The sequence below is a fragment of the Apodemus sylvaticus genome, chromosome 5 (genome assembly GCF_947179515.1).
Source record: "Apodemus sylvaticus chromosome 5, mApoSyl1.1, whole genome shotgun sequence".
Classification (NCBI taxonomy): Eukaryota; Metazoa; Chordata; class Mammalia; order Rodentia; family Muridae; genus Apodemus; species Apodemus sylvaticus.
In genome coordinates this window covers 29,560,808-29,587,022 of record NC_067476.1, presented here as the reverse complement: position 1 = coordinate 29,587,022, position 26,215 = coordinate 29,560,808, and the positions used below count along the sequence as shown (strand labels likewise).

Below are 26,215 nucleotides of genomic sequence, written 5' to 3'. Positions count from 1 at the left end.
CATGTTCACAAGTGCTCTGCATGCTGCCTCTCTGCCTCAGATCTCCTCTTTCTGCCTGCCCTGTGATCACAGTTGATATTTTCTGATGAAAAGCACCACCACACAAAGGAAGCCAAGAAGGCCTGACCCCCTGCCCAAGAGCCAGGCCTTCCTGTGCTGGCTCCTTTCTCTTGTCTTTACTCATTTGGCAGGGGCAGTCGAAGGCATTTGAGGTGGTTGATGCTGCTGTCAGGTGGGTCCCTGCAGCAATGACCTTTCCTCCACCACAGTCATAATTATTTCTGCATCCTCCACCTCCACAAGCTACTGACTTCCATGCAGGACTTCGAGGAGGAGCTTCCTATCATGGTGGAAAGCGAGGCTAGCACCTGAGAGGCAGTCCGTGTGGTGCGAGGTGGGATCAGGAGGAAGTGGCCAGCGTCCTGCCTTCAGCATAGAATGGCATAGATGGCGGCCTGGGGTGCGGTTCTCAGAGTCCAATCTGTGGGCAGCGTCCTAGCCCTCCGCACAGTACTCAGGAGGCAGGGAAGGCTGGCACGGAGGCCGTGAGGACAGAATGGGCAGCCAAGGGCAGCACAAACCTGTCTTGAAGATTATCCACTCTCAGCATGGGAGGGATCCAACACTCCAGTCTAAACCAGCACACACTGCAGGAATCGAGTCCTGGACGGGGCACGAAGGCAGTGAGGGAGAGAGGAAGGGAAGCCACCCCGCCTGTGAGTCTGTCCTTGTGTGGGGTGGATGTTTGTAAGTGGGGGACAGCCTGTGAGAGCGAACGTGTGTAGGCACGGCCAGATTACTAAAGAAATAAGGAAATGAGCGTGTGGGAGGGAAGGAGGGAGAATAATGGCGTAGATGACGGAGGCTACTGAGGAAATGTGCCACTTACTACACAGTCAAGAGCCTAAGGCAGCAAAGGGGCTGGCTACTGGGCCTGCATTCATCGTGCTCACAGGGAAAGGAACAAGGAAGGGTAGGGTGTGAGTGAGCCAGGATGTGAGTGGGGAAAGACAGGGAGTACTGAGAGAAAGAGAGAAAGCAGGTAAATGTATGGTACGTGTGGGAGAAAGTGTGTGTAAAAGAAAGTGTGTGTGAGAATGTATATGTGAGAGTGTATGTGCGAGAGTGTGTGTATGTAAGAAAGTGTGTGTGAGAGAGAAAATGTGTGTGAGATTGTATGTGTGAGAAAGTGTTTGTGGAAAAGTGTGTGTGTGTGTTAGAAAGTGTGTGTGAGAGAGAAAGTGTGTATGGGAGATAAAGCATGTGTGAGATTGCGTGTGATGTGTGAAAAAGTGTGTGTGAGAATGTGTGTGTGAGAACGTGTATGTGTGTGTGTGTGTGTGAAGAGACTGTATATGGGAGGGAGACTGTGTGAGAGAAAGCGTGAAAGAATGTGTATATGTGTGAGAAAAAGAGCATTTTGTGTATTTGTGGTGTGTTTGTGTGCGAGAGTGTATGTGAGAGAGATTGTGTGAGGGGAGGGGGTGGGGCCCATGAGAGTGCTGTGTAAGGGTGAGAGACGCGGCTGGGACCAAATGCGCGAATGTCTGAGTTTACTCAGCATCTGTGCATATTGGTCTGTAAGTATGAGGAAAGGTCTGAGAAGAGGCAAACAATCGTGAGTCTGAAGTACACAACAACTTGTGTAAAATGAGCAGAATGTTTTTGAATAAAAAAATCACTAGCGAGATGCAGCTGTGTGTGTGTGTGTGTGTGTGTGTGTGTGTGTGTAGGAACACCTATGAACATCATATGGACAATCAGGGCCTGTGGCCACGCCCAGAAGGCATTGCAAAAGTGAGTGTGTGGTGTATTGACAAGCCGTGTGTGCAAATGCATGTGCAAGCCCTGTGCGAGGACAGCAGAGACACAGAAGGTAAACAAGGGCACATGGAGCACAAGCAGAGAACATGTGGAATTATCACACATCCAGGATGCAGGAACCTAGTAAACTTTCAATGTTCAACATTTTCCTGCACTTCTGTGAGGACATTTAGTTAGGCCTGGCACTGCTCTATTAAACCATATAGAAGAAATGACTTCATGGCTTTGTGTCTGTGTTCCCTACAGACGTCAGCCTTGAAAGGTCCACTCTCCTGTCGGCACAGGCATCTGACCCCTGTCCCAAAGGCTTGTGCCCTCGTTTCTCTGAGGAGCACTTTGGACTGACCCAGGAGCCAGCATGCAGCCTCAGCTCCAGACGGGAGGAGTCATCTGCCCACAGTCTGACTCTCCGGGTTGCTGCGGATGGGCTCTGTCCCACAGAGACTCCCATGACACATGAGCGATCAGAAGGTGCCACTGAATGTAAACACTGAACACATCTTCACTGTGTTATGCTGTTAGGATGGCTTGTGATAAGCCACAGCTGTGATGTGTGACCCTGCTGCTACCCTGCACAGACACCATACCAAAGCCGTCAGCCAACAGCTGTAGGCACAGCACAGTGAACCCCAACAGCAATGTCAAATACTGAGCCCCTTCAGAGGCAAGGGGGTCTCCTGCTCTTCTTTCTGCCCCCCTCTCCCCACCAAGGCACCTGCTCCATCACTGTCCTCCGTGCCTGCCTCTATCCCCATCCAGATGCACACTCATGTCCCTGTTGCGGCCACACGTTATTGCTCCTGCGTGTTCTTCCCCTCTGTTCACCTCATCAAGGTCGGCATCTAGAGGACAAGACCTCCCCTCCCTACAGTGTATACTGATATGCCCAAGCATCTAGGCCAGGGCCCGCCTCCAGAGGTGCTTGCTAAATACCTGTTCGAAGTTGAGCGGAGTCACACAGTACAGACAATGCTGTACGATGGAGCTCACTTCTTATTCAGTATTTCAGGATTACCTCACTAATAACCAACAAAGTATCCAGTGGATTAATTCTGTTAAGATTATAATAAGCCTACCGGCTGGAGAGATAGCTTAGTGGTTAAGAGCACTGACTGCTACTCTTCCAGAGATCCTGAGTTCAATTCCCAGCAACCACATAGTGGCTCACAACCATTTGTAATAGGATCGGATGCTGTCTTCTGGTATGTCTGAAGACAGCAACAGTGTACTCACACACATTAAATAAATAAATAAATAAATACACAGACAAATAAATACTTAAATAAAAGAAATAAGTCTACAAATCCCAGTCTGCCATGGAACGCTTCGTGTCCAAATGCTATATGGGAAAGGTGCTCGCAGATAAAATTTCAGCATAGACAATTCAGTAGATCACAGACAAATCGGGCTCCTGAGCGAGAGCCGGATGTGACTCACCACAGTCTCCTCCAGTCCCTTGAGGTCCTCCCTCGCCTGCTCCCTTTTGTCATTGAGCAATCTGAGAGGCAGAAAGGAATCATGAGCCACTAGGGGAGCACCAGGGCCAGAGCAGATGCAGTTTGCACCTAAGGCACAGGAGCTGGGCGGGAGGGTGGGGAGGGGGGAGGAGACAAAGAACAACCAAGCCACTGCTGCTTTCAACAGTGGCCCTGGGGGGGGGGGGGGGCCGGGGGGTCCCCAGGCCTCCACCAGGGCTGGTCCTCAGGGATGAGAGGTTGGGAAAGTTTAAGGCACTCACAGGAGCTTCTCCAGTTTCACTTCTCTCTCCTGGTCCTCTATTTTCAGCTTGTTATAATCAGAGCTGAGCCTCTCCTGTTCCAGTTGCAGTTTCTGATTCAAACTGAAATTGAGAGGAAAAAAAGCAATATATTCCAGGTCAGCTTGCACTTCTGAGCCATCCGCCTAAAGCTCTGGCTCTCCTCCAGCCCCATTAGTTCTGTGCAATAAAGGCAACAATTCAGGAGGATTTTGAGGGATCAGAGAACAACCTCACAGCTTCTTCCCTGCCCGAGTGAAAACTAATTTCTGGGGAGCAGCTCGGAAGCAAGAAATGAAACAAAGGCTCCACGGGTGTATTTATAGTTTGTTTGTGTGCAAGGGCTTCTGTGGGATATAATGACATTGGGGAAAGGATGATGTCTGAAAATAGGGAGGAGAGAGAGAGAGGGAGACAGAGAGAGACCGAGAGAGAGAGAGAGAGAGAGAGAGAGAGAGAGAGAGAGAGAGAGAGAGAGAGCCCTGCATACACACTCTGCTGCTGTACACACCCAGAGAACAGCTGGATACTCAGTAACTATTTGGCCACTTCAACACTGCCCCCCACAAGTGTCAGAAGCCATCTTCCACGGACAGCAGCCGACATGGGGGTGGCCCTTGCTCTGCTGAATATTCAGACAGGCTTTATGAAGAACACCACTAAGGGTTTGTGGAGATAGAAAGTCAGCGTCTGGCTGTGCTGGCCAAATTTATGTCAATTTGACAAGAGCTGAAGTCATTTGGAAAGAGGATCTCTCAGTTGAGGAACTGCCACCATAAGATCTGCCTGAAGGCAAGTCTGTAGTTTATTATTATTACTACTACTATTATTATTATTATTATTATTATTATTAGTGAATGATATGGTAGGGACCGGCTCTCAGAAGAGGTGCCATACCTGGGCTGGTGGCACTGGGTGCTGTAAGAACGCAGGCTAAGCAAGCCATGAGGAGCAAGCCAGTAAGCAGCACCCCTCCACAGCCTCTGCCTTAAGTTCCTGCCCTCACTTCCCTGGAGGATGAACTGTAAACTGTTTAAGTTGAAATAAATCCTTTCCTCCCCAAGTTGCTTTTGGTCATAGTGTTTTCTCCAGCAACAGAAATTCTAAGACAGGAGGTTCTATTCACATTCTACCCCATGCCAGTGCTCAAAAAACCACTGAGACGCTGAGACCACAAGACTGCGTGAAGGAAGCCAGAAGCCCCAGGAGCCCAAGTCTAAAAAGCTCTCACGAGGAACTCATGCACTGACTGACGCTTTCTCTATCTCCCTTTCTTTCTTTCCTTCTCTTTCAGAAGAATGTCTTAAGGAAGATTAATCATCATTGTGTCCAGGAGAAGCTCAAGGTGCATTGGAACAGGAAGGTGCAGAAGGGGTGGGGACAGGGCATGCTGAGACCTGTCCTTAGGCAGGCTGCGCAGAGCCAGCACACCAGCCCGACTACCGCTTCCCTCCTTCTCTCCTTCAAGATGCAAACGCTCTTGCAAGCAGCTCACATACTCTGAAAAGATTTCGATCAGTAGCCTAGAGAATTAAACGCTTAGCTCCAATCTGATTCCTATTTAGCCATGTGACCTTAAGTAAATAATTCAACCTTGCTTCCTATATCTAATTCTTCATCGATAGACAGTCTCGGTGGTGATGGTGGGAGGGGGAGAGTGGGGGTGGTGGAGAGGGTCTTGCCCCGGTCGGGGGGAGGGGCAGTGGGTGAAATTCTACTTCAGTTGACACGTTTTCTTTGTAATAAAATGCCTTTTAAGGGAATATTTAGAAGGCTGTTCTACAAAGGGGTTCAGAGACTACTAGAAAGATCTACTATGTAAAAAGCATAAAGAAACCTAGAATAAGAAGCCCCCAAGAAGGGAGCTTTGCATCTGGGGGACTTGTGCTACAGAAAAGGAAAGGGTGCTGTTGAGCAGGGGGTCCCAAAGGACTCTGAGAAGGCAGGATGTAGTCGCAATGTTGCAATGATGTCATCTTGATAGCGGGAAGGGTATATTGGCATGTACCGTGCACAGGCACACACTGGCACAGGTCTTTGAGACCTCTGGCTCCAGGCGACCAGATGGCTCTACAGGTGCATAATCAGTTGGGCTGAAGAGGCAGCAAAGCCAAACAACTTCTCTGCAGTGTTTATTAATTCCTGGAGGAGGAATAGTCTTTGTGGGGTTTTTTTTTTTCATACTTTCATTTAATCTTTCTGGCTCCTGGGCATGTATCTTCCAAGCTGAGTCACCCCCTGAACTGCCTGGGGTGATGTGAAGGGCGGCTGGACGTGCATGCCACCTGCTATACCAGAGCCTCAGTGGGACTGGGCTCCAGATGGGAGAACAGACCTCAGAGGCAGCAGCACCTGGGCAGAGCCCAGAGTCCAAGCACAGAGACAAGGGCCCCTGGCCAAAGCCACGTCCTTTAAGCCTGGCTCCCAAGGCCTGCCCATGTCCACCCGTGTCCGCCCGTGCCCACCTATGTCCACCTGAGTCTGCCGGTGACCGCCTGTGCCTACCCGTGCTTGCCCAAGTCCCATGAGCCCCCAGGCAACTCACTCTCGAATCTCATCGATGATTCTCTGCTTCTCCTCAATCTCATCACGAAGTCTGGACAGCTGCTTCTGGTGTGCTTCCCGGTGGCTCTCCATCTGCTGCTCCAGAGCCTTCTGCAAGCCAGGCCAGGAGAAGCGCGGGTCAGCTAGTGGGCGCTGTGCCCACTCGGTGACAAGCCCTGGGTCCCTATCTACCTCCCTCACATGTTAAATCCCAAAATTAAGGGTGATTCTGGCTCCGGCGCCCAAGCTCCTGGCCTTGTTTTATTAGCACAGCAAAGGCCACAGATCTAACACAAAACTGAGAGGGCCCCAGAGGCCAACCAGCCCAACAAAGCACAGAAAGTTCACCTTTGCCCTTCTACCTCCTCTCATCGGTCAGTCAGAACACAGCTTTCTTATGACCCTGGTGACTCCAGACAAGTCACTTAACCACTTCAGGACCAGGGAACACAAAGACATCAGTGCAACATAGGTGTTTGCAGAGACATTTCTGGTTCCCTGCACAGTCCCATCAACATCTTGTGACTATGTCAGGCCCCACGAGAGCGGCTCGGCTCGGAAGGCCCAGCATGGTTCCTCTCCTGGCTGACTGACACGCACAGGTCTAGGGACAGACTGTTCCAGATGTGTACACATCAAATACATTTGCACTCACCTTCACCTCCTCGGCATCCTGCAGCCTCGTCAGGTGCTCCTTTTCCTTATCTTGGAAGCTGACTTCATGCATTTTCTCTGTTTCAAACAATAAAAAAGGACTGGATTTGTTTAACTAGTAGGACTAGAAGCAAAACCTCAGAAAACAAAACCACATTTTGCTGCAGCGCAAATGCCAGGCGGCCTGTATCAGAGCAGCACCGATGCTGGCATGGAGGAGGGCGAGCCTGGCATCCCCCACTCTGACACCTCAGGCTGACCTCTCCTATGGCCTGCACTAGTACGTGGGCACCACGTGGATTGCATCCCTGATGGACTGCATACCCCGGGAAAGGAAGAGACCACCTGGACGCGGGCGGCCCCAGAACTGCATCCTACCTGGCCTCTGGGACCAGGTCCTGAGGATGCAGACATGATCATGCCTTGCAGATTATAAAACTCCTGTGAGCGTGAGGTGACATCTGGATTCATGTCACCACGGGGAGAATTCCACAAGGAGTTAATTTACCTCCCAGGAGTAGCTGTTGATTTTCTAAGAATCTAGAGCAGGAAAACAAGCTAAAGATGAAAACAAGGGAAACAGTACTCTAACACGCCCCGGGTGGGCGGGGCCCTGTGGGCGGGGCCCTGGGTGGGTGGGCCCTGGGTGGGCGGGGCCCTGGGTGGGCGGGACTGTGGCTGGCACTCCTGTCTCTGTCACCCATGGAGCTCATGCCCCACGCACTCATGCGCAAGGGCACTGAGGCGCACATCTGGGAGGGGGCACGGGGCAAAGGCCGCTCGTGCAGTGACATCTGATTCATCATTTCTCTAGTCTAGTTTACTTTATTTTGGGCCTTTTCTGTTTATATTTCTATTCAGTGGCCCCATTGCAGCAAACATATGCAAGATGGGAAAATGTGTTTCTTTGTTCAGCATTATGTGGCACGATTTACTCTCAACATCCATTCCTTACCAAAAAATAAAATGTTACAAAGCTGTGGCAGGGCTCTTTCTTCTTAATTTGCCTTTATACCTGACGCAGCATGTGTTTATCCACTAAACAGCTTTTATATGAAAATAAAAGAAATGAAATAATAACATCATCAATCCTCCTACTCATCAGACTGCTTCTATTTTAAATACTAATTTGTAAGAATACAAGGATCCATTTATCTTTAGTAACTGCAATAAAGATTGTGTCCTAACACTGCATCATAGCCATGGCCACATACGCCTGCTCTGCCTCCGGCATGCGGACTGATATTCTATTAAAGTCTACTCAACTTTTAGATATTTTAGGTGGTTTCCTTTTCTCCTCTTCTCTGCATTCGTTTTTATGCTTTTCTCATCTAATGCTCTGTGAAGAGGGACTGGGAAAATGGCTCAGTATTTCAGAGCACTTTACGTTCTTCCAGAGGACAGAGTTTGGGTCTCAACATCCACACCAGGTGGCTCAGATGCTGATATTTCTACCTACGGGGCACTGAACAACCTCTTCTGGCCTCCACAGGCACACACACACACACACACACACACACACACATACACACACACACACACCATCTTTAAAAATATAAGATAAAAATAAAATTCTGCAATAAATGCTTAAAATTCGAGGACCAGTAACCCAGACTCAAAAGGTGAATCATGGTATGCACTCACTAATAAGTGGATATTAACCTAGAAAACTGGAATACCCAAAACATAATCCACACATCAAATGAGGTACAAGAAGAAAGGAGGAGTGGCCCCTGGTTCTGGAAAGACTCAGTGAAACAGTATTCAGCAAAACCAGAACGGGGAAGTGGGAAGGGGTGGGTGGGAGGACAGGGGAAGAGAAGGGGGCTTGCGGGACTTTCGGGGAGTGGGGGGGCTAGAAAAGGGGAAATCATTTGAAATGTAAATAAATTATATCGAATAATAAAAAAAAAAAATTCGAGGACCAAATGGCCTGAAGAACTGTTAATAGTTAGTCACATTGTTCTATAAAGATTTGATCTTCATTTCAGCCCTTGCTCTATATGGTTGGTCTCATTCTGCATACTGCAATGTTCTTAAACCCTGGTCTGGTTTCTGCATTTCTGATGGCCACTATTTATTTTTGATTTGGTTTGCTCAGATTTATTAAGTGTTTCCTGTGTGTCAGGCACCACACAGCTCAGAGAAGAACGTGTTCAAAAGCCTAGCACTTAATATAAGTTCAGAATCCCAAGGAAGGGCATGGCCCATAGGGTCTGCCGGAAGGCAGGGCTGCATTCGGAATCAGCCCTGGGACCCAGCAGCATGACCAGTCCCAAGAAGACTGCAGTGAGCCTCTCAGTTGTGTTGATTTAGCCACAATCACTAACTAGGTTGCTCCGAGGCAATTGTAACAGAAATAAACAGCACCAGAGACATATTTGACAAGCCTAAGGGACAAGCTCTGCAGAGCAAGAGGCCAACTGAGTTAGAAGGAGAGGATGCTGGCCCAGTCAGCCGGGTGGACAGAGGGAAGAGCAGGCACGCAGGGTAGCACAGGTTTCTTTCAGTTATGCTGTTGTTCCCAGAAATGCTGTGGCTGAACAAAACTAAACATCAGAACTCAGCCAGTTAGAGACTGGCTTAGGCCGAGTGTCTGACACCGGCAAAGGAGTCAATATTTACCTTGGGCCCGGAGCTTGGCCAGCTCCTCGCTGAGGGAGTCCTGGGACTCTTCCAGCTGCCGCCTCTTCTGTTCCATGTTCTGCATGTAGTCTGTCAGAGATTTGATCTTGGCTTCATGCTTTGAGTAAGAAAACAGATCGGAAGGAAAGGTGAGTACCTAGAATCTGGCTGTCCAGGCTCATCTCGAGCTGTGTAATAGGAAAGGACAAGGTAGAGACCTCACTATGCAGTGGCTCATATTGGATCCTTTGCCTGGGACTCAGAACTGAGGACCAAGAGAGTTCTCTGTTTCCTCCATGTACTCTGCAGTTCGCTTCCAGATGCCGCATGGCCATGTCCTTGTGCTCTTCCACTTCATGTGGAGACCAAAAGCCTGCCCTGGTTTCCTCCTTGTGGTAAAAGCTGAACGGCTAATGGGGTAGCTGGGTACTAGAGCACCTGCCTAGCATGAGCAGTGGCCTGGATTCAAAAGAAGCACCAGGAGGAGGAGGAGGAGGAGGAGGAGGAGGAGGAGGAGGAGGAGGAGGTGTATTGAAGGATGTTGGGCAACATCCAGGCTGAAGGCCTCATTCTTTGCACATGTACCTATAGATTCAAACAACAGCACATCTGTTCTTCTTCTGTCCCTCAGAGACAGTTCAACTCTGGCCATTAGAGACCTTGCACCTTAAGGCTTCCTCTCTCTGAAGAGTTAGTTTCCTCTCTGCCAGTGCCCTCCACACACGCACACAATGCCCTGGCTGGCTCCTTACCAGGTTTCGTCATTTTCTCTCAGCCCCTGGCTTCTGTTTGACATCACTGTTTTTCCTCGTGAGGGCGTAGAGTAGATACTTAATAAACACCAGTGGAATGAGTCGATAAATGGGTGGGAACTGAACAGAGTCTGACCAGGCAGAATGGTGACTCCTAGACAGATGGAATATGCAGATTGTTCCCCCTAGATCTGGGGATCTGGGGAGTCATGTTTGGGCAGGACGACCCAGCAGAATGAGTTCCAATGATATAACTTCTCCTCAGCAACTCAGTTGGAAAATATATAAAAACAGCTTTGGGGCTTGTGGGCGGGGACAGCAATATGAACAAAGAATTTCAGTGAGGAATATTCTTAGATTCCTTAAACTACACCAGAAGAAGAAGAGCAAAAGTTTCTGATAGAAATTAAGGCCTAAATCAATGGCTTTCTGCACTGTGGCAGAGTGGGAGCTGCACTGATTGTTAGTTTAGGAAGGTTTTCCTGACTTTCAAAGCATCCTAGCTCTCCTACACCAGTCAGTGCCACTCGGAGGCCCGGGCCCCACACCTGAGAGTGAGTGCCGCTCACCCTCTCCCCGGCTGTATCCACACCACTGAGCAGCGTTCACAGCCCACGGCCATGTGTAGGGCGAACCTCAAGCACTGCAGGTCGAGCTAGCCCTGGTCTAGGGCTCTGCAGGCTGTATGTCCTCCCTCGTTCACCCACACAGGGTGCAGCTAACCTGACCCAAGGAGGCGTGTCTGTGTACAGCGTGCAGGCGGGATCAGGCCGTGGAGATGCTATGTCCAGCTGGACAGAGGAAGGGCTGGGCTGCCGGTCATGGATGCTCTGCCTGTGGCTGTCGCCAGCCCCCAACTGTTGGGAGCAGGAGTTCCCCCCGCCCAAGCTCATGCCACAGGTGACCTAGAAACTAGAGTTCGGCTGTATTTTCCTCTAATGTTTCCCTTATTTTCTCAGATTTTATAAATTGTAAACATGTCTTGCTGCAACTTTTAAAAAAGGTTCTTGTTGCTAATGACAATATAATTATAAAAAGCCACACCATCTTACAAAGATATATATGTATATATGATGTATATATATATTCTACAAAGGTATACAACAGCATAGATTAAACTCTGTTTTCATTTTAACTTATTTTATATACTTATACTTCCCCAAATACACAAGTTTTATGGATTTTTGTAAGTGTCATCACTTATCTATCATCAGGTATTTGGTAATATACTTTACAATAATGTCAAATAATTATGCATCCAATAGTTTCCATATAAGCTTTTAACACTTTAGTGAGGAAATTATAATATCTATGAAATTTTAAAATGTCAGTCCCATAACCAATGAAAAATAGAATACATAAAATTACTGGACCAAATGACACCTACAGGTTAGGGAGAGGCACAAGGAGTGGCCTTCTGTGCAACTATAGCGGCCTATATCTGAGTCCCCAGAAACCGTGTAAAAGCTGACAGTGGTGGTCTTTGCCTACAGCCCCAGCACTGAGAATGGACAGGTGGGTCCCAGAGGACTGTTCCCAGTCAGTCTAGCCAAAACACAAGCACTAGACTCACCATCATGAACAGATATCCTGTCTCAAATAGCAGACAGAGAAGCAGTAGAGGAAGGTACCCAAGGTGTAGCCTTTCGTCACCACATGTGTACATACATGTGAGCATATCTGTACTGAGAACATCACATATGGATTTTTTTTTCTGGTTTTACATTTTCCAAGTGTTTTCAAAAGGATTGCTAAATTATATCTCATCACATTTATCAACTTTCTACCACATAACAGCACTGACTAGCTCTTTAAATAATATTTTACTTAATATAAAAACAACCCATCGAATCCATTTTAGACAATTAGGTGGGAGATTTTTCCTGTTACTGCATAATATGTTTAAAGCCACCATCAGAATCTGATGCTCTGCCTCCTGGTGCTGTTAGGCATGCCAGTCCACACTGGTACCCATCTCCCCAAATGACTCTGTTATGGGGTGGTGAGCAGCACACACACTGGTACCATCTCAGAAATCTCAAACCTAAATGGAAGCTTCCATGTCCGTGTAGCCCGGAACTGACCGATGGTCCCCTGAGCTACCTTCCTGAGAGGAAAGCGCTATGCCCATGGGGACAGAGCTGACTTGCTAACTCCTCAAGGAAACAGACCCTGAGCTTGAGAAACCCAGACTTCACCATGTGTATTTGGACAAAGCATTTAATCACAGTCGTATTAGTGCCGTGTGTACACATGACAAACAATGAGACAGCGTCTGTCACCACCACCAACAGCGGTTTCTATCCACACACCTCACACTGTGAAGGAACGCCTCCCTAGCTAATAGGAGACTTAGAGATACAACTCATATGCTCAACTACATGGTCACCCATGGGTGGGCAGAGAGATAGAGACAAATGCTTTGAAGATAGAAAAGCCTTGAGGGTTTTGTGTAATTTACACAACAAAGTCTAGCTGGTAATACACACCAGTCACCCAGATTCAAGGGGTTGGGGGTGGTGCTGAAGGAGTGGGGCTGAGACAGGAAGATGCTGAGTTCAAGGACAATCTGAGCTACAAAGTGAATTTGTGTGTGTGTGTGTGTCACAAGAAGAGCTGTGTGGGCTGTCTTAAGTGCACATAAGGCCGAGTGCACTGACTGTCTGTAGGACACACTATTAACCCCAAGAGGGCACGGGGTGGAGACGGGACCTCAGTAGAGGCTGTGAGTGGGGATGGACGGATGGATAGCCTACCTGCGAGATAAGCAACTGGCAGGCTGCCAGCTCCCGCTCGCTGGCGTTCATCTTCCTGTTGGAGTCCGTCTGCGCACTCTCCAGCTGCTTGCTGCGGTTCACCAGAGACTTGACCTCCGACTTCATCTTGCTAATGTACAGGCGTGCCATGGTGAACTCCTCCTCAATGACGCCGTTCACGTCTGCCAGCTGCGCACACAAGGCAACATCAGAAGCCTGGGGAACTCCCGAGGCCTGACCACGGGTCCCCGGGACACCCCTAGCCTTTGGGCAAAAACTGTAGCCACGGGGGAAGCTGAAAAGGACGCACAAGTCACCGTCAAGCCCTCAGATGTTAAACATGACAAAGTTCCCATCAAAACCCACGTCAAACATGGCGCCTCAGGTAACCACACACTTCCTTGTAATTGATTTGAGGATGGCAAGGATGGCATGAGAAGAAGCACTGCTGAGGAACTTTTTTTTTTTTTTTTTTTTTTGGAAACAGGGTTTCTCAGTATAGCCCTGGCTGTCCTGGAACTCACTCTGTAGACCAAAGTGAGTTCTTCTCCACATTCCACAGTGGGAGGAGCCCAATGTCTATGAGCAATGGCTGAACTATAAAAGACTGTGTCACACTCTTTAAGCAGAACCTCTAATGCCAGAGGCCGCCCCGTTCATCCAGCGCCTCCTCCGGTGAAGATTTCCATGCTTAGCTCTCTGCTGCTACCAAACATTTTCATTGCCTTTTTGGAGTGCCCTTCCAAGTAGACAGTGACAAGCCTAAGTTTACATTGAGAAGAGGTGGTTCTGACAGAATTCCTGAATGGAGTGTATCTAGTTTCTATCTTTCAGAACTCCACTGGAAACCAAAAATGGAGACGAGGTATTGGGTTAGACCCATCTGCTGATGTGAAGTAGTGTTGTGTGCACTATATTTAACCACCAGGGGGCAGCCTTGCACCTTAGGAAGACTAAGTCCCAGCAGAACACAGCCCAGGAACACAGCAATTCCTGATGTTCCAGTGTCCTCCCACTGCCCTCCCCCTCTGCCCCCCCACCTCTTTAAATGTTATCACTGCTGTCATTAAGTCACATATTTTTCTGTGTAAACATTTGAGAGCTGAGGGAAAATGGTATTGGGTATAAACCCTGACTATTTGTAGCAAACATGTTTTGTGTGCCTGTATCATGATTTTAATGTTCTAAGAATTCAGCAATACCTACCAATGACTGCAACACAATACTTAGTGAACAGCAGGAAAAGCTGCAATTATCAGCTGTGACAAGTTGGGTCTGTGACTGCCTTAGATTACCTCCCGATACCGCTCCCCAATCCATCCCTCCCATAATGCAAAAGCACAGATCCACTTGCAGCCTTTGTCATTGATAGCACGGAAGGAGGCTCTCTGAGAATACCATGATCTAGAAGTGAGAGTCATCAATGACATTAACTAGGGCAACCAGTGTCTAGAACCTAAAAATAATCCCAAAACATGCAATTAAGTATTTAAAATACTCTCATCATACTTAATGGCAAAGCACAGACATGCTTTGATTTCATGAACATGTTCATCAGCTCTGTGTAAGAACTTAGAGTAAAAATGCCTTTCCTTATTGTTATCAGCAGGAGGTGCCAACTTCCCACAAATCAGCTCCGTGTGGTCGTGCGAGCCTTTAATCAGCCCTGTGTCAGAACTGCACTGCTCAACACCAGCATGTGGCTCTCAAAACTAACGTCAAGCACAGACCGGCCGAGTGGGACGTAATAGATTAACCTGGCCGGGCCTGACACTGCCGCCTACTGCGGCTGCGCACACTCCGGGCACTCAAACACTCGCTGCTGGGAACAAGGTGGAAAGTCCCAGACACTCAGCCCAGACTTGGCACCACCCAGTGGCTTCTCGGTTTCCCAGCAGTGACTGCGGGGTCCCCAGGGTTCAACACTGCCAACTCTCTGAAGGATCCTTGAGTGAAGATAAAATGTTTACACTCAAAAGATTTTGTTGTCAGGCTCGTGAGGGCGGCAAGTTCAGGAACAACATTCCTCCATCCACGTCTTCAACCAACACAGGGACTACTCAATCCAAGGTGCTTTGCCACCGGAAGGCTGTGCTCATCAAAACTGTGGACCCTAGCATTACTTAGGAGTAAGGGACAGGCTGTGGGGTCCTCACCATCCTCAGAACACAATTTAACAGTGTACTGTGAAAGTGTGACAATGACTTCATCTTATGTCAACCCCACTAAAGGTGTTTCTCTCCAGTTCTCTATCCTGTTTTTCTGGTTAATGACACCTATACTGAGGCCAACCATTGTTGTTCTTCGCTGATAACATTCTCGCTTTCTTCCTTCTCATCCTAGCTTTGAGGCAACTCTAGACCACACTCAGTTTCCCTCCCTTTCTCACTTCCTCGTCTTCGGGCAACAGTGTTCATGTCTCCAGGGTATAAGCCATTCACAGTACTCTCCTACTATATGCCCCATAAGACCTATACCTGGCCAGCCAGCACCCACTACATCTACTGGGAATTTCCGGCATACAGTCCCCTCTCCTGGATAAAAGTAGTCAGGGACGTAGCCCACTGGATGTAAATGAATGGCGACTGGACAATTAGTGCTACAGCAGTGACCCTGCTACATGAGGCAAACGCTTAAAGATATGAAAATGAAAGAGGCTCAGGACCTGGCAGAAAGGAACCGGAACGGCTGGGTCCTCTGTATTAGCGAGCCGCTGCAATGAAACAAAATTGGTTTCTCTAACTTTAATAAGCCACGAGTCATCTTGTTAAAAGGCAGAGTCTGCTTCAGTACGCCTGAGGTCGGCCTGGGGTCTAAATTGCTAATTAGCCCCAGGTGATGCAGATGACCCTGAGAAACAGAGGCTCTGGTTCCTCCAGTTGCACATAATTAAGTGTGGTTTACTCTTTCGGCCCCTGCTAGCTGCCTGTGACCAGCTTCAGTTGGAAGCCTTCTCAATTCATAGCTGGAGAATTCTCACTCCATTGGGTTCTAAAGTGGGGGTGAGGGTGGGGTAGGGGTGGAGTGGGGTGGGGGCCACTGAGACCTGGCCTGCAGCTTCTCCCAGCTGAGCCCCAATGTGGGGACACCGCAGGGAAGGCTGAAGAAAAAAAACCAAGTCACACAAGATCGGCCAAGACTGGGAGATGCGTCCCAGATCTGAAAGGCCAACTGTTCCTCTCCTCCATCCCCTCCCCCACCACAGCCCCCTGCTTCCTGCCCCATGGCTTCTCTTCCTGCCACCGCGTGTTTCCCAGCATGCCACACGTGCAGAGCACGGCCCTGAGCCCTGGGTGCTGCGCAGCTTGACTCGGATCAGACCCCAGCACCAGAGAAGAGGACCAGAGAAGAGCAGTGGGGCTCACGGTCTTCACGTCGTGGGTGCCGATGATCCCGCCGATCTCGCCCAGATCCTTGAGCAGCAGGTTCAGGATCTCCGTGGTCCTCTTCTTCTGGTGGTTACTAAGCTCTTGCAGCTGACTCAGCTCTCTCTGGGTGGTTGTCAATGTTGTCTGGAAAACAAGCCAGCCGCAAGTTACCGTTACCGAGGTGGCCCATGAATTCCCACCTGCGTGCGACCTCTGGAGCTCAAAAGCCCAGGCCAGACCCAAGCAGGGCGGGCCAGAGCCACCTCTTTAACCATTCCTCTGATCTCAGGGAGAAGGAACTCTGAAGGCCGGCTGTTGCTTAGCACTTGGTTCTGATACAGGAACTTAACAGAGATATTATCTTGTAAGGCTAGATACGTCTTATTACTAGATGTGTAGTAGTAGTAAAGACGCTAGCAAAGTGAGTTACTGGAAATGAATCCGAATCCGGGGCCCAGATCAGTGGGTTAAGGTAAGTACTGACTCCAGCAAACCGTCCTCTGGCCTCTATCCATGCACCATGGTGCATGAACATAAAAGTAAACAAAGGCCTTTTAAACAAATAAAAGGTCAGAGAGACGGCTCCGCCGGTGAGGTGCATACGACACAAGCATGGAGGCCTGGGTCTGATTCCTGGGACCTGTGTCTGGGTCTGGTGGTGCACACTTGCTATCCCAGGACTGGGAGGATCCCTGCGGTCCACTGGCCGGCTATCTACCATTCTCTGTGAACTCCAGAACAATGAGACTGTCTCAAAAGACAAGACGGACGGCACTGGGGAAGGAGGCTGCAGGCTGGCCAGTGCTCTACGCGCACACTGGTGTGAAGAGGTCCTGTGTTTATAGGATTTAGCTACATGTTCTAACTCACCAAAGGTTGTTTCATCCTCCTTATTCTAATACAGGTTCTCAAACAGAAATCTGCTCCCTGGGTCACGTCCAAATACCCTGAGTAATGGGTCTAGAATCAATAGCCCAGACAAACATTAATGAGGATAGATAACATCTTAGAACATCTTCTAATCCTCAGGGAAGCCAAATTAAATACTGTAATTCTTCAAAATTACTCAGGTTCCAGAGCTTCTTCATAAGCAGCAAAAGCTCAATTTTCTCAGCAAATGTCCTCAAGTTAACCTCTTTCCTATCCTCCGTGTTTGTTAGCGGAAGCACCGTGTGTCCCTTACTCGCAGCCTGGAGCTGTGCCTCTCTCGGCCTCTTGGAACTAACTCGGCCTATGCTGCAGAAGAAGTCCTCTACTCCCGGGGCCTTGCAAGTTAATTCAAAGGCATTTGCAGCCAGCCGCTATAATATGCTAAAAATAGTACATTAAAGCAGTCTGATAATAGTTGTTCTGACACAAAATGAGAAGCAGAAGAGGAGTAGCGGCCCTCTCTGAGTGAGTCTGCAGTGACGTCGATCAGCACGGCCAACTGTTTGTTTCACCTTATTTAACACCGCAGATGCAGCAGCCCTGTCTCCTGGAAACCATTCGGAAGGCCTTTCTTCCTTCATACAGTAGGAGGGGGAGCACGCAGCACTTCCTGTCCGCTCCACCGCCAGCGCTTTCCTCCACCCCCCACCCCCCTGAGTGCCCAGGACTGATGTTAAGGCTGTGTGGCACAGTCCAGGACACCAGGCCATTCAGGCACAGGCACCAAGGACACTAGGCTACAGCCACTCAACTTCTCCATGAGCCATCTCCAGGCAGCAAAGGGCGTGGCATCTGCCATATCACCAAATGCTCACTGGCCACAGCAGACTGCCTATCACTAGCTCACCAAATAAAACCCACAGCATCTGTCTCTCTCTCAGGGAGGAACCAGAAATACAGCAATGTCCTGGCTGGAAGCAAGTGGACAGGACCAGCTACGTCTGTCCTCCGGAAGCAGGACAAGCAGCTGGGAGGGGGAGGAGCATCATTCAGTAGGATGTAAACAATGGACTCCCGTGGGTCCCCGCCTTTGCTCTTCAGTAACAATGCTTTCAGTGGTACTCATTGATCACCTTACTTCACCACACACAGAGGCCCTTGCTAAGTGCTTTACATAAACTGTCACTAACACACACACACACACCACTACAGAAGCACATTATTGTCATTTTGATAAATGAAGCAGTGAGCCCTCAGGATGTCTAAACATCTTGCCTCAGGCCAAAAGAGTCGTAAAGTCAGATTTCTCACTAAGCTTTTTCTGGATCTAGAATCTGCATTTAACTATTTCCAGAAAGCATTCTTGCTGGTGTCATCAGCTTCCTGGGTGTAAAACAGCTGTGACAGGCAGTCTGTGGTGAGGGGGCTGCTTGGTGAGGCCTCAGGGAGCAAACCAAGTCTTACACAGATAAGCATTCGGCCAACTGCCTTCCTACGTAAGCCCCGCCCCCTTTAGCGCCAGGCTCCAACCGTTTTCTGGGCCAGCTCATCAGTCAGCTGCTCGTTGGCCCTGGTCTTGTCCTCCACCTCCTGCGACTTCTGGTCGTAATTGACAGCCAGCTCCTCCAGCGCCTGGAGGACTTCTTTGACCTCGTCTTTGGCTGCCTCGTTTTCAATCTGGAGGCGTGTCAGCTCCTCCTGGATCTTCTCGTAGTCCCTTCTCGTGGACGCCAGAAGCTGGGGAGAGGAGAAGGCCAGGTGAGTGCACTAATTACATGTCAGCGACCTGTGCTCTACATGCAGAGAGCAATTTTAAAACCAGATCCGGGAGAACAAGTCGGAAGCATTCAGGCTGTGGAGAACGCTCACTGTGTGCTACAGATGCTAAACATTTTCAAACGTTATTTCAAAAATCTTTTTTTTCTTGTAAGAATTTTATGCTATGTCAGACTCACACACACACACACACACATATACACACACACACATACACAAACACACACCAGGGCACTACAGCTGGTTGGGAGAACTGTTTTTAATGACTACACTGGCAAAGCCTTTGGAAACAGTGCCACAATTTCATATTGTATGTAAGTTGATTTCAAAATCATCCAAACAGTACTTGAAATGAAGTCATTTTTCCTTAATGTATATCAGAACTGTATAGGGGCATATACCCTAAACACTAATACATGGTAAGATGACTTCCTGGGCTTGAGGATATTTCATTTGGCTGTTACCAGTGTTATTTTCTGACTTCCTTACTGGATGTTTACCACTTTGCAAGGAAAAAAATGTTAAAGTTTGAACAGTAACAAAAGGAATTAATCCAAGGCAGCTGAGCGGCCCTTGGAGATGCAAAGAGCCCGTGGAAGCAGAGAACAGAAACTGTAAGTGGCCCCAACCCCAGCAAGACAGGAACCTATTAAATATGTTCCCATGGCTCCAAAGGCACAGCCTGACTCCCTGCAGACTCAGTCATTACATCAGAAAGATGACAGGAAGCAGAGAGGAAGGAAATGGTTACAGTGCTTCCTGGGTGTGCGGGACTGAGACTGGGACATCGATCTCTGCCACCCGCTGTCACTGGATGAGCCAGCCAACTTTGGCAGCAAAGCATCTTAAAGCACAAAAGAGAAAAAATACTTAGGTGATGTCAGCAAGAGAACTCTGTCTCTGGTAGATTGACTGGCTGGGCTTGGCTTTGCTTCCTGTTTATAAAATCCACAGCAAAATGGTGCAATAAAGACATTTATGGTTGACCTGAGTGCCGGCTGGGGGTCTGAGGCCAAGTGGCCTCCTGTTTAGTGTACCAAATACACAGAAACAGCACTGCAGCCCCAGCTGGCTTTCCTCTTTGATGGTATACTTTTGATTTTGTGTTTTCCCTGAAGGACAGAGCAGGGGGACACAGTCTATGCCAAAACAAACGCCAGAGTTTTTGCCAGGTTCCAGAACCTAGGTGTCCATCAACAGACACTAGGTAGAGAAAATGTGAGGCAGATAGGCTGGATGCATGGACGGTGGGCAAATCCACAGTCAGGTAAATATCTGATGGGCGGGTAGATGGCAGACGGATGATTAAGAGATATATAGACTCACACAATGTAGTTTTAGTTATTAGTAAAGAAATAGGAGATCATGTCATTTGTAGGAAAGGATCTGAGACGACATCATGTTAAGCAAAATAAGCCAGTCACGTACTTTCTGTTCTATATGGACTCTCGAGGGCTTGGGGGGAAAAGTAGAGCAGCAGGAGAGGCCGGTGAGACAGGAGAGGCTAACGGGTGAATGTGATCAATTATACTCGGATGCGAAAACCATTCTGTTTATATGAGGCAGTCCATAGAGGCGAAGTATCCTAAAGTGGCAGTGTGCTGTGTGAGCAGGAACCACCCTCACCCAGCCACCAGGGGAGGATGTCCGCCCGCCCCCCAAAGACCAAGTGCATCACAGAGTAACTCCTGAGGCCTCAGAGTACTGCAAGTCAAGCGCCCGCTGTCTATACACCGCCACAACCAAACTTTAGCAGGCACAGATAGAAGAGCTACCAAGAAATCTCCACATGCTTTAAGGATTTGAATAAGGGTATTTACAAACTGTTATTTCTAAGACTAATATTATCAATGAAAAGTAATTGGGAAAAAAATGCCCTCTGTCCAAAGGAATTCGTTATGTCCGTTTACCTCATCCTGATCCAGCATCTGTTGCTTCAGCTTTTCAGCCAGCTGGCTCTGCTGGTTAATTTCATCGTCCTGAAATGAAGCATCATGTTTAATTTTTAGTTAGTTGTGTCGGTTTTGATATCCTGGTTTCCCTTGCAGAATCAGACACAAGAGGCCGGTCCCCAGTTCATTCATCAGAGGAGAGAAGTGGGGGGGGGCCCTGAGGGGGGCGCTCCAGGAGCTCGTTAATTTGTGTATTTCGTCATGCAGAGTTCTTTCTAGGAAATGTAATATCTACCTAGAGAACCCAAGTCCTGCCCATGCAGAAACCAGGGGACTGATAGTTGGGAACCGAAAGAGACTACAGAGACATCCGTCCCCGAATAAAGACGTAAACAGAATGGACTGTCAAAGCTCATCTGCGCTCAGGAGTGTTGCCAAGTGACGTGAAGAAAGGACCGCGACACCAGGCCCATTCTCTTAGAGAGGAAAAACAGAGCTTCCTCGAGCTTTCTCCAATAGACAGCCCTCTTGACTAGCAACCAACAGTCTTGTCAGTAGAAAAGCAAAACAGAAGCCCCATAGCCACTGGGTGTGCACGCAGGAAAACAACAGCTCCCTTCAGTGCCCCTAGGTGTTGCTGTTGAGAAAGCAAGAGTGCTCTGCCTGGCTCCCCCTCCGCAAGCCACCTCCAGTGAAGGAAAAGCAGCAGGCTTGAGGCAGAACCACTATGGAAGAATGTGGCCTTTCCTGCTGTTTTCATGATTTAAAAATGATATTTTAAGTACATTCTGGGAGCCAGGCGGTGGTGGTGCACGCCTTTAATCCCAGCACTTGGGAGGCAGAGGCAGGCGGATTTCTGAGTTCAAGGCCAGCCTGGTCTACAGAGTGAGTTCCAGGACAGTCAAGGGCTACACAGAGAAACCCTGTCTCGGAAAAAAAACCAAAAAACCAAAAAACCAAAAAACCAAAAAAAGTCCTACTGAAATACCCATCTCGGGTGGCACCCCCAAGCAGTCAAATACAGCTCCAAGTATTGCATTGTCTTTGTGCCAGGTCCTGCCTCAGGGTTTTCCTCATTAAAGGACCCCTCTCTCTCCTGCACTTTGGGTCTGATCCAGAGGTGAGGTGAGACGGCAGAGCCTGGACACAGAACCTGTTTGCCACAGACATCTGCCACATGTATGGTGGAGTCTGCGCCAGCACTAGCGCAGCGTTAAGTGGTGGTGTTGCCGGTACTCTCCAGAGAGCGGCAGCACCCTCACGTCTGTGGAGCAGGCTCTGCGCATCCTTATCCTGTGCCTTTGGACTTTTCTACACACTTGATCTCACTAGTCTGCTCAGAAAGCCCATTTCTACTGAATTTTATATACACCAATGATTCTTCAATGGCTGTATAAAATGTTGATTATTTTCCTCCTTGCCAAATCCTTCTGGCAAAAAGAATTAGAGAAATCCCAGCACAGTCAAACTGCTAAGAACTGGCACTTCCACAGCTGACTCCCTGTTTTGCAGGCCATGGCTTTCTTCAACTTCATACATTTAGCATGTCAGTTACAAGGACTGATTTTATATTTCTGCTCCTCAGCACAAGAAGAGTACATGGCCTAACACAAAAGATCCAACAAATTCAACCTCACCCCTTCCCCAAGGCAATGAAACAAAACAACCCAAAATCCACAACTGCCCCACAAGGGACAGAAATAAGAACGGACAGGGTGAGGTGACTTATGTTTGCACACCACACTCTTGGCAAAGCCTGAAGATGCAGCCTTCCTGCCTAACAGGTGACAAGCTAAGATATGATGGAAAACCATCCAGGGAAGTTACAACAGGACTCTGTGAGAAGCCAATCAGCGCTAGAGACAAGCCTTGAAGTAGTTTGCCCTTTACGAGAGCAACTTCCTGAGGAATGAGTGTTGTCTCTCCGATTTCACTGTCATTTCCTAAGCCTTTCTGAACAAGGTGTGCTGTAGTTTCTGCATGCCAAGTGTACCTCTTAGGACATGTTTAAGCACGCTCACTCTGAGATAAAAGGTTTCAAAGCACTTTTCAAAAACTAATTTTGTAGTTCGATTTTTCCTAGACGAAATGGTATGGTCACCTCCGTTGTCAAAAAGTCACTAATCTGGAGATGTTTTTTGATAAGCAGTCATTAGTACAGTATGTAATCAACTTACAGTCCTTGGATGTACTGCCTTCAGTGAGAAAGACAAAACCACCATCAATATTTTTATGCTACAACCAGCCCCCCATCATACTGACACCCCTTCGTGTCACCATATGAGGTTGCCTTCTCTATCAAGCAAGGAGAACCCACAGAGAAGACTGATGAGAAACCTAGTATTTACAGTGTGTTGCTATATTCCTAGGACTTCTAGTCCTCATGACAATCTTTGAAGTGACATCTGTGAGCCCCGAGTTACAGATAAGAACAGCGTGCAGGTGGGCACGGGCACCTTCCCTGCGCCTCTCATCACTAAGACGCAGGTCTACTACAAAGTGTGAGCTTTCCCATCAAGTATGGGGACCTTGGCTTTATCTCTTCTGAGGCCCATGAGGAATAGCACAGAGGGATTTGGAGAAACTGTGGAATCTTTCTCCCACTGTGTCCTACAAAGACTTACTGAGGTTAACCGGATCCTTGGTTAAAGGGCTGAGGCCAAAATGAAATGAGCGTGGGACTCAAGGTCCAGAGCGATGAATAGTCATTCCTGCTCTACCAACTGTAGGCTGTGAGAACTTGAGAAAGACATCAACCACCCAGCTAATGCCTCACTCCATCCCGAGACTTCAATAACCGAAGAAGACAGTGTGTCCCAACTCATGCAGTCTCAAAGTATCTAAACATCTAAGTCATCGGAAGTGTGGGGCTATCCTCTACTGTCTGAGAGGTCACGTGGGAATGACAGCCAATAGGACACAGTCAAGCGGCTCAAATGGCTGAAGAGTAGACCACGAGCTTTGTTGTCCTCTAGGGCATCACCCGGTGCCCTGTTCGCTCATACCTCTCAGCATCACAGAACCAACTTTGATCTGCCGTCCCAGAATTTGTACATGTGGGAATCTGTAAAGTGAGGAAGAGATTGCATGTGGCTTTTCCTCACTGCTGAAAACAAAAGCACTTCTTGGGAGAAATCAAGAAGTTTGCACAAACTATTAACTTACTATTGGTCTACATTTGCATTGAGCTGTTGAGTATAATACCTGGGTTTAAAAAAGGGTGGGAGGACACTCGGAGTATGAAGGGTGAAGTACCCCGTTCTATTGGGTGTGGGTGTCTTCTGAGATGTGTTTGTGGAACGGTAGGGTCACCCTGCTTTAATGTTTGGGTGACATATAACACCCAGAACCACAGACAAGCAAAGGAGAATCCTTATCCAATCACATTCAGCTTGCAAAGGTGATACCAGACTCTGGGCTGTATCCCAAAGACAGAGCCCTGTAAGATTAATGGTGACATTCCCAGAACAAAACTATTACATCCAGGCCAGAGGTGTCCCCATAGCACCTGAGCCAAACCACCCCAGAAAAGATTAAACCAGACTGAAAATATCAGCAAACTTGATGAAATGAACTAAAAGAGCTTAGGATATCCCAAGGGCAATATAACAGGATCACATGACGTACTGATTTAAGTTTCTGTGGCCTCTGGGATTCCTAAGTGGACCTTTACTGGGGATGAGTGATACCTGCTGTTCAAGGAGTCTTTTTTTCTCTATTCTAACGCATCTCCAATTAATATGCCTGAACTACATCACCCAACAGTCTGCCTCTGAAAAGAGCTTCACCAGAAAAAGTTATCAGTCTCGAATGTGATTAGGTCTGAAGCTCAGGGCCGTGGAGCTATATGATTGACCTCACACTGGAGTCTTAGGAGTTTCCTACCTTGTCCCTAGCGGGGCTACTGTTTTCTTCTCCAAGAAGAGAGGGAGAGAAGCAGAGGAGGAAGCAGAAACACCCATGTGTCCTGACACAGCCATTCTCTCCTGCAATAATCTACTCAGACAGATTTGTGGAAGTGAGGACTTGTCTATCTAGACCAAAACCCCCCCCCCAGCCCTTTTTGTTTAGAACTTCCTATTGTAATTAAGTATCAGGAAGATATACATCCATAGTGGTCTGCAGTCTAGCTCAGCTCCAGGGGACTGACTGCGCCTACGACCTCCAGTCCTTGAACCAGAGTGAAGACTACCAGTCTCTGGATAATGTATACAATAGGCACACAGAGCTGATTTCTGAGAAAGCACTGACCCCATGAGGCAAGGAAAAACAGGATAAAGGCCTACAATCTCTGCCTTCATTTTGTATCTTTCTTTCCTTTGTGCCAGTCACCTGATTAACTCTGCAAAGAAGCGCGTTAATCACTCAGGAAGTACCTATCTAAAAACCCCAGGTACCTAACCTATTGGATCCCCTTTCAAGGCAGACAGTACAAAAATAAGAGTAATTGAGGCACTTTGCAATCAGGGTCCTGTCCCAGATTCCCTCAATGGTACCTGAATGTCTGCCGATGCTAACCCAGACCTGTGCTGCCCTTGCATTCCAATAACAACAGAACCTTGGAGACATGTTATCACAGGGGGAGATCAGTCTTCAAATGGGAGCTCTCAGCAGTTAGGAACTGACATGTCCACACAAGCAGTATTTCAAGGAAGCATCTGGCAGAACCAAACCTGAAGCAATCGCCACACACTGACCCGGACGGTGGGCCTCATTACGTGTACCTCTTGCCTGCCACCCCAGTGCCTCCCCTGTTTAAATGGAAAGCTCAGGTCTCTGCCCTGAAGATGGAGTTGGGGTCACAGAGCCCCTTCCACATTCTTACCCCTGACGTGGCAACACTTATCAAATCATCTTCTTATCTCTTCACCATTAGGAGATAACTTATCTCTAACTGGCCCTCTGGGGCTGAGCGGAGTCTTTTGGGCCCACAGAGACAGGCCTCCTGCTCTGGACCACAGACCTTATCATCCAGCTGTCGGTACAGACTGGTGATCTCCTCGTCGTACTTCTCTTTCTCGGCAGAGATGCCATCCACGACGGGTGTGATGTTATCTATGATGGGTGTGTTGTCGCAGGGCTCGAGGCTCTTCTGGTCCTTGGCGCTGATCTGCTCCTCCTCAGGTACAGCTTCCCCTGGGAAAATACAGCAAGTGGGGTGCTGAGGACTAAAGAAATCAAGCACGCAGGCCTCTAGGAAGAATTCTAAGAGTAGTCACTCCCAGTGATGAAGACACAGCAGATATAATAAAGAGTCCTTGTGCGGAGCTAAAGTCCATTCTTTCTGTTTGGAAGGAAAGGTATAGCTAACTGACTGCTGTTAGACCAAGAATGCATGGCAGAAATCAAATGGCCGCACTGGTCACAGAGCAGACCCAGCTGATCCAACCCCAGCCCG

General features: G+C 48.3%; 1 protein-coding gene and 1 long non-coding RNA gene across 2 annotated transcripts in view; one reads left to right on the top strand and one right to left on the bottom strand.

The window, feature by feature from the left end:
* The window catches only part of Kif5c (kinesin family member 5C), a 157,721-nt gene that overhangs the window by 29,750 nt on the left and 101,756 nt on the right, over window positions 1–26,215 (bottom strand). The window contains exons 13-22 of the mRNA XM_052182458.1: window positions 25,781–25,953; window positions 20,836–20,904; window positions 18,680–18,886; window positions 16,277–16,423; window positions 12,912–13,100; window positions 9,404–9,521; window positions 6,780–6,856; window positions 6,126–6,235; window positions 3,563–3,664; window positions 3,262–3,322 (exon numbers count right to left, since the gene is read on the bottom strand). Of these exons, the coding sequence (XP_052038418.1) occupies window positions 3,262–3,322; window positions 3,563–3,664; window positions 6,126–6,235; window positions 6,780–6,856; window positions 9,404–9,521; window positions 12,912–13,100; window positions 16,277–16,423; window positions 18,680–18,886; window positions 20,836–20,904; window positions 25,781–25,953 (1,253 nt within the window). The remainder of the gene's footprint in view (window positions 1–3,261; window positions 3,323–3,562; window positions 3,665–6,125; window positions 6,236–6,779; window positions 6,857–9,403; window positions 9,522–12,911; window positions 13,101–16,276; window positions 16,424–18,679; window positions 18,887–20,835; window positions 20,905–25,780; window positions 25,954–26,215) is intronic.
* LOC127685353 (uncharacterized) overlaps window positions 18,795–26,215 on the top strand; it is a 32,376-nt gene continuing 24,955 nt past the window's right edge. The window contains exon 1 of the long non-coding RNA XR_007977851.1: window positions 18,795–18,907. This is a non-coding gene — a long non-coding RNA (uncharacterized LOC127685353). The remainder of the gene's footprint in view (window positions 18,908–26,215) is intronic.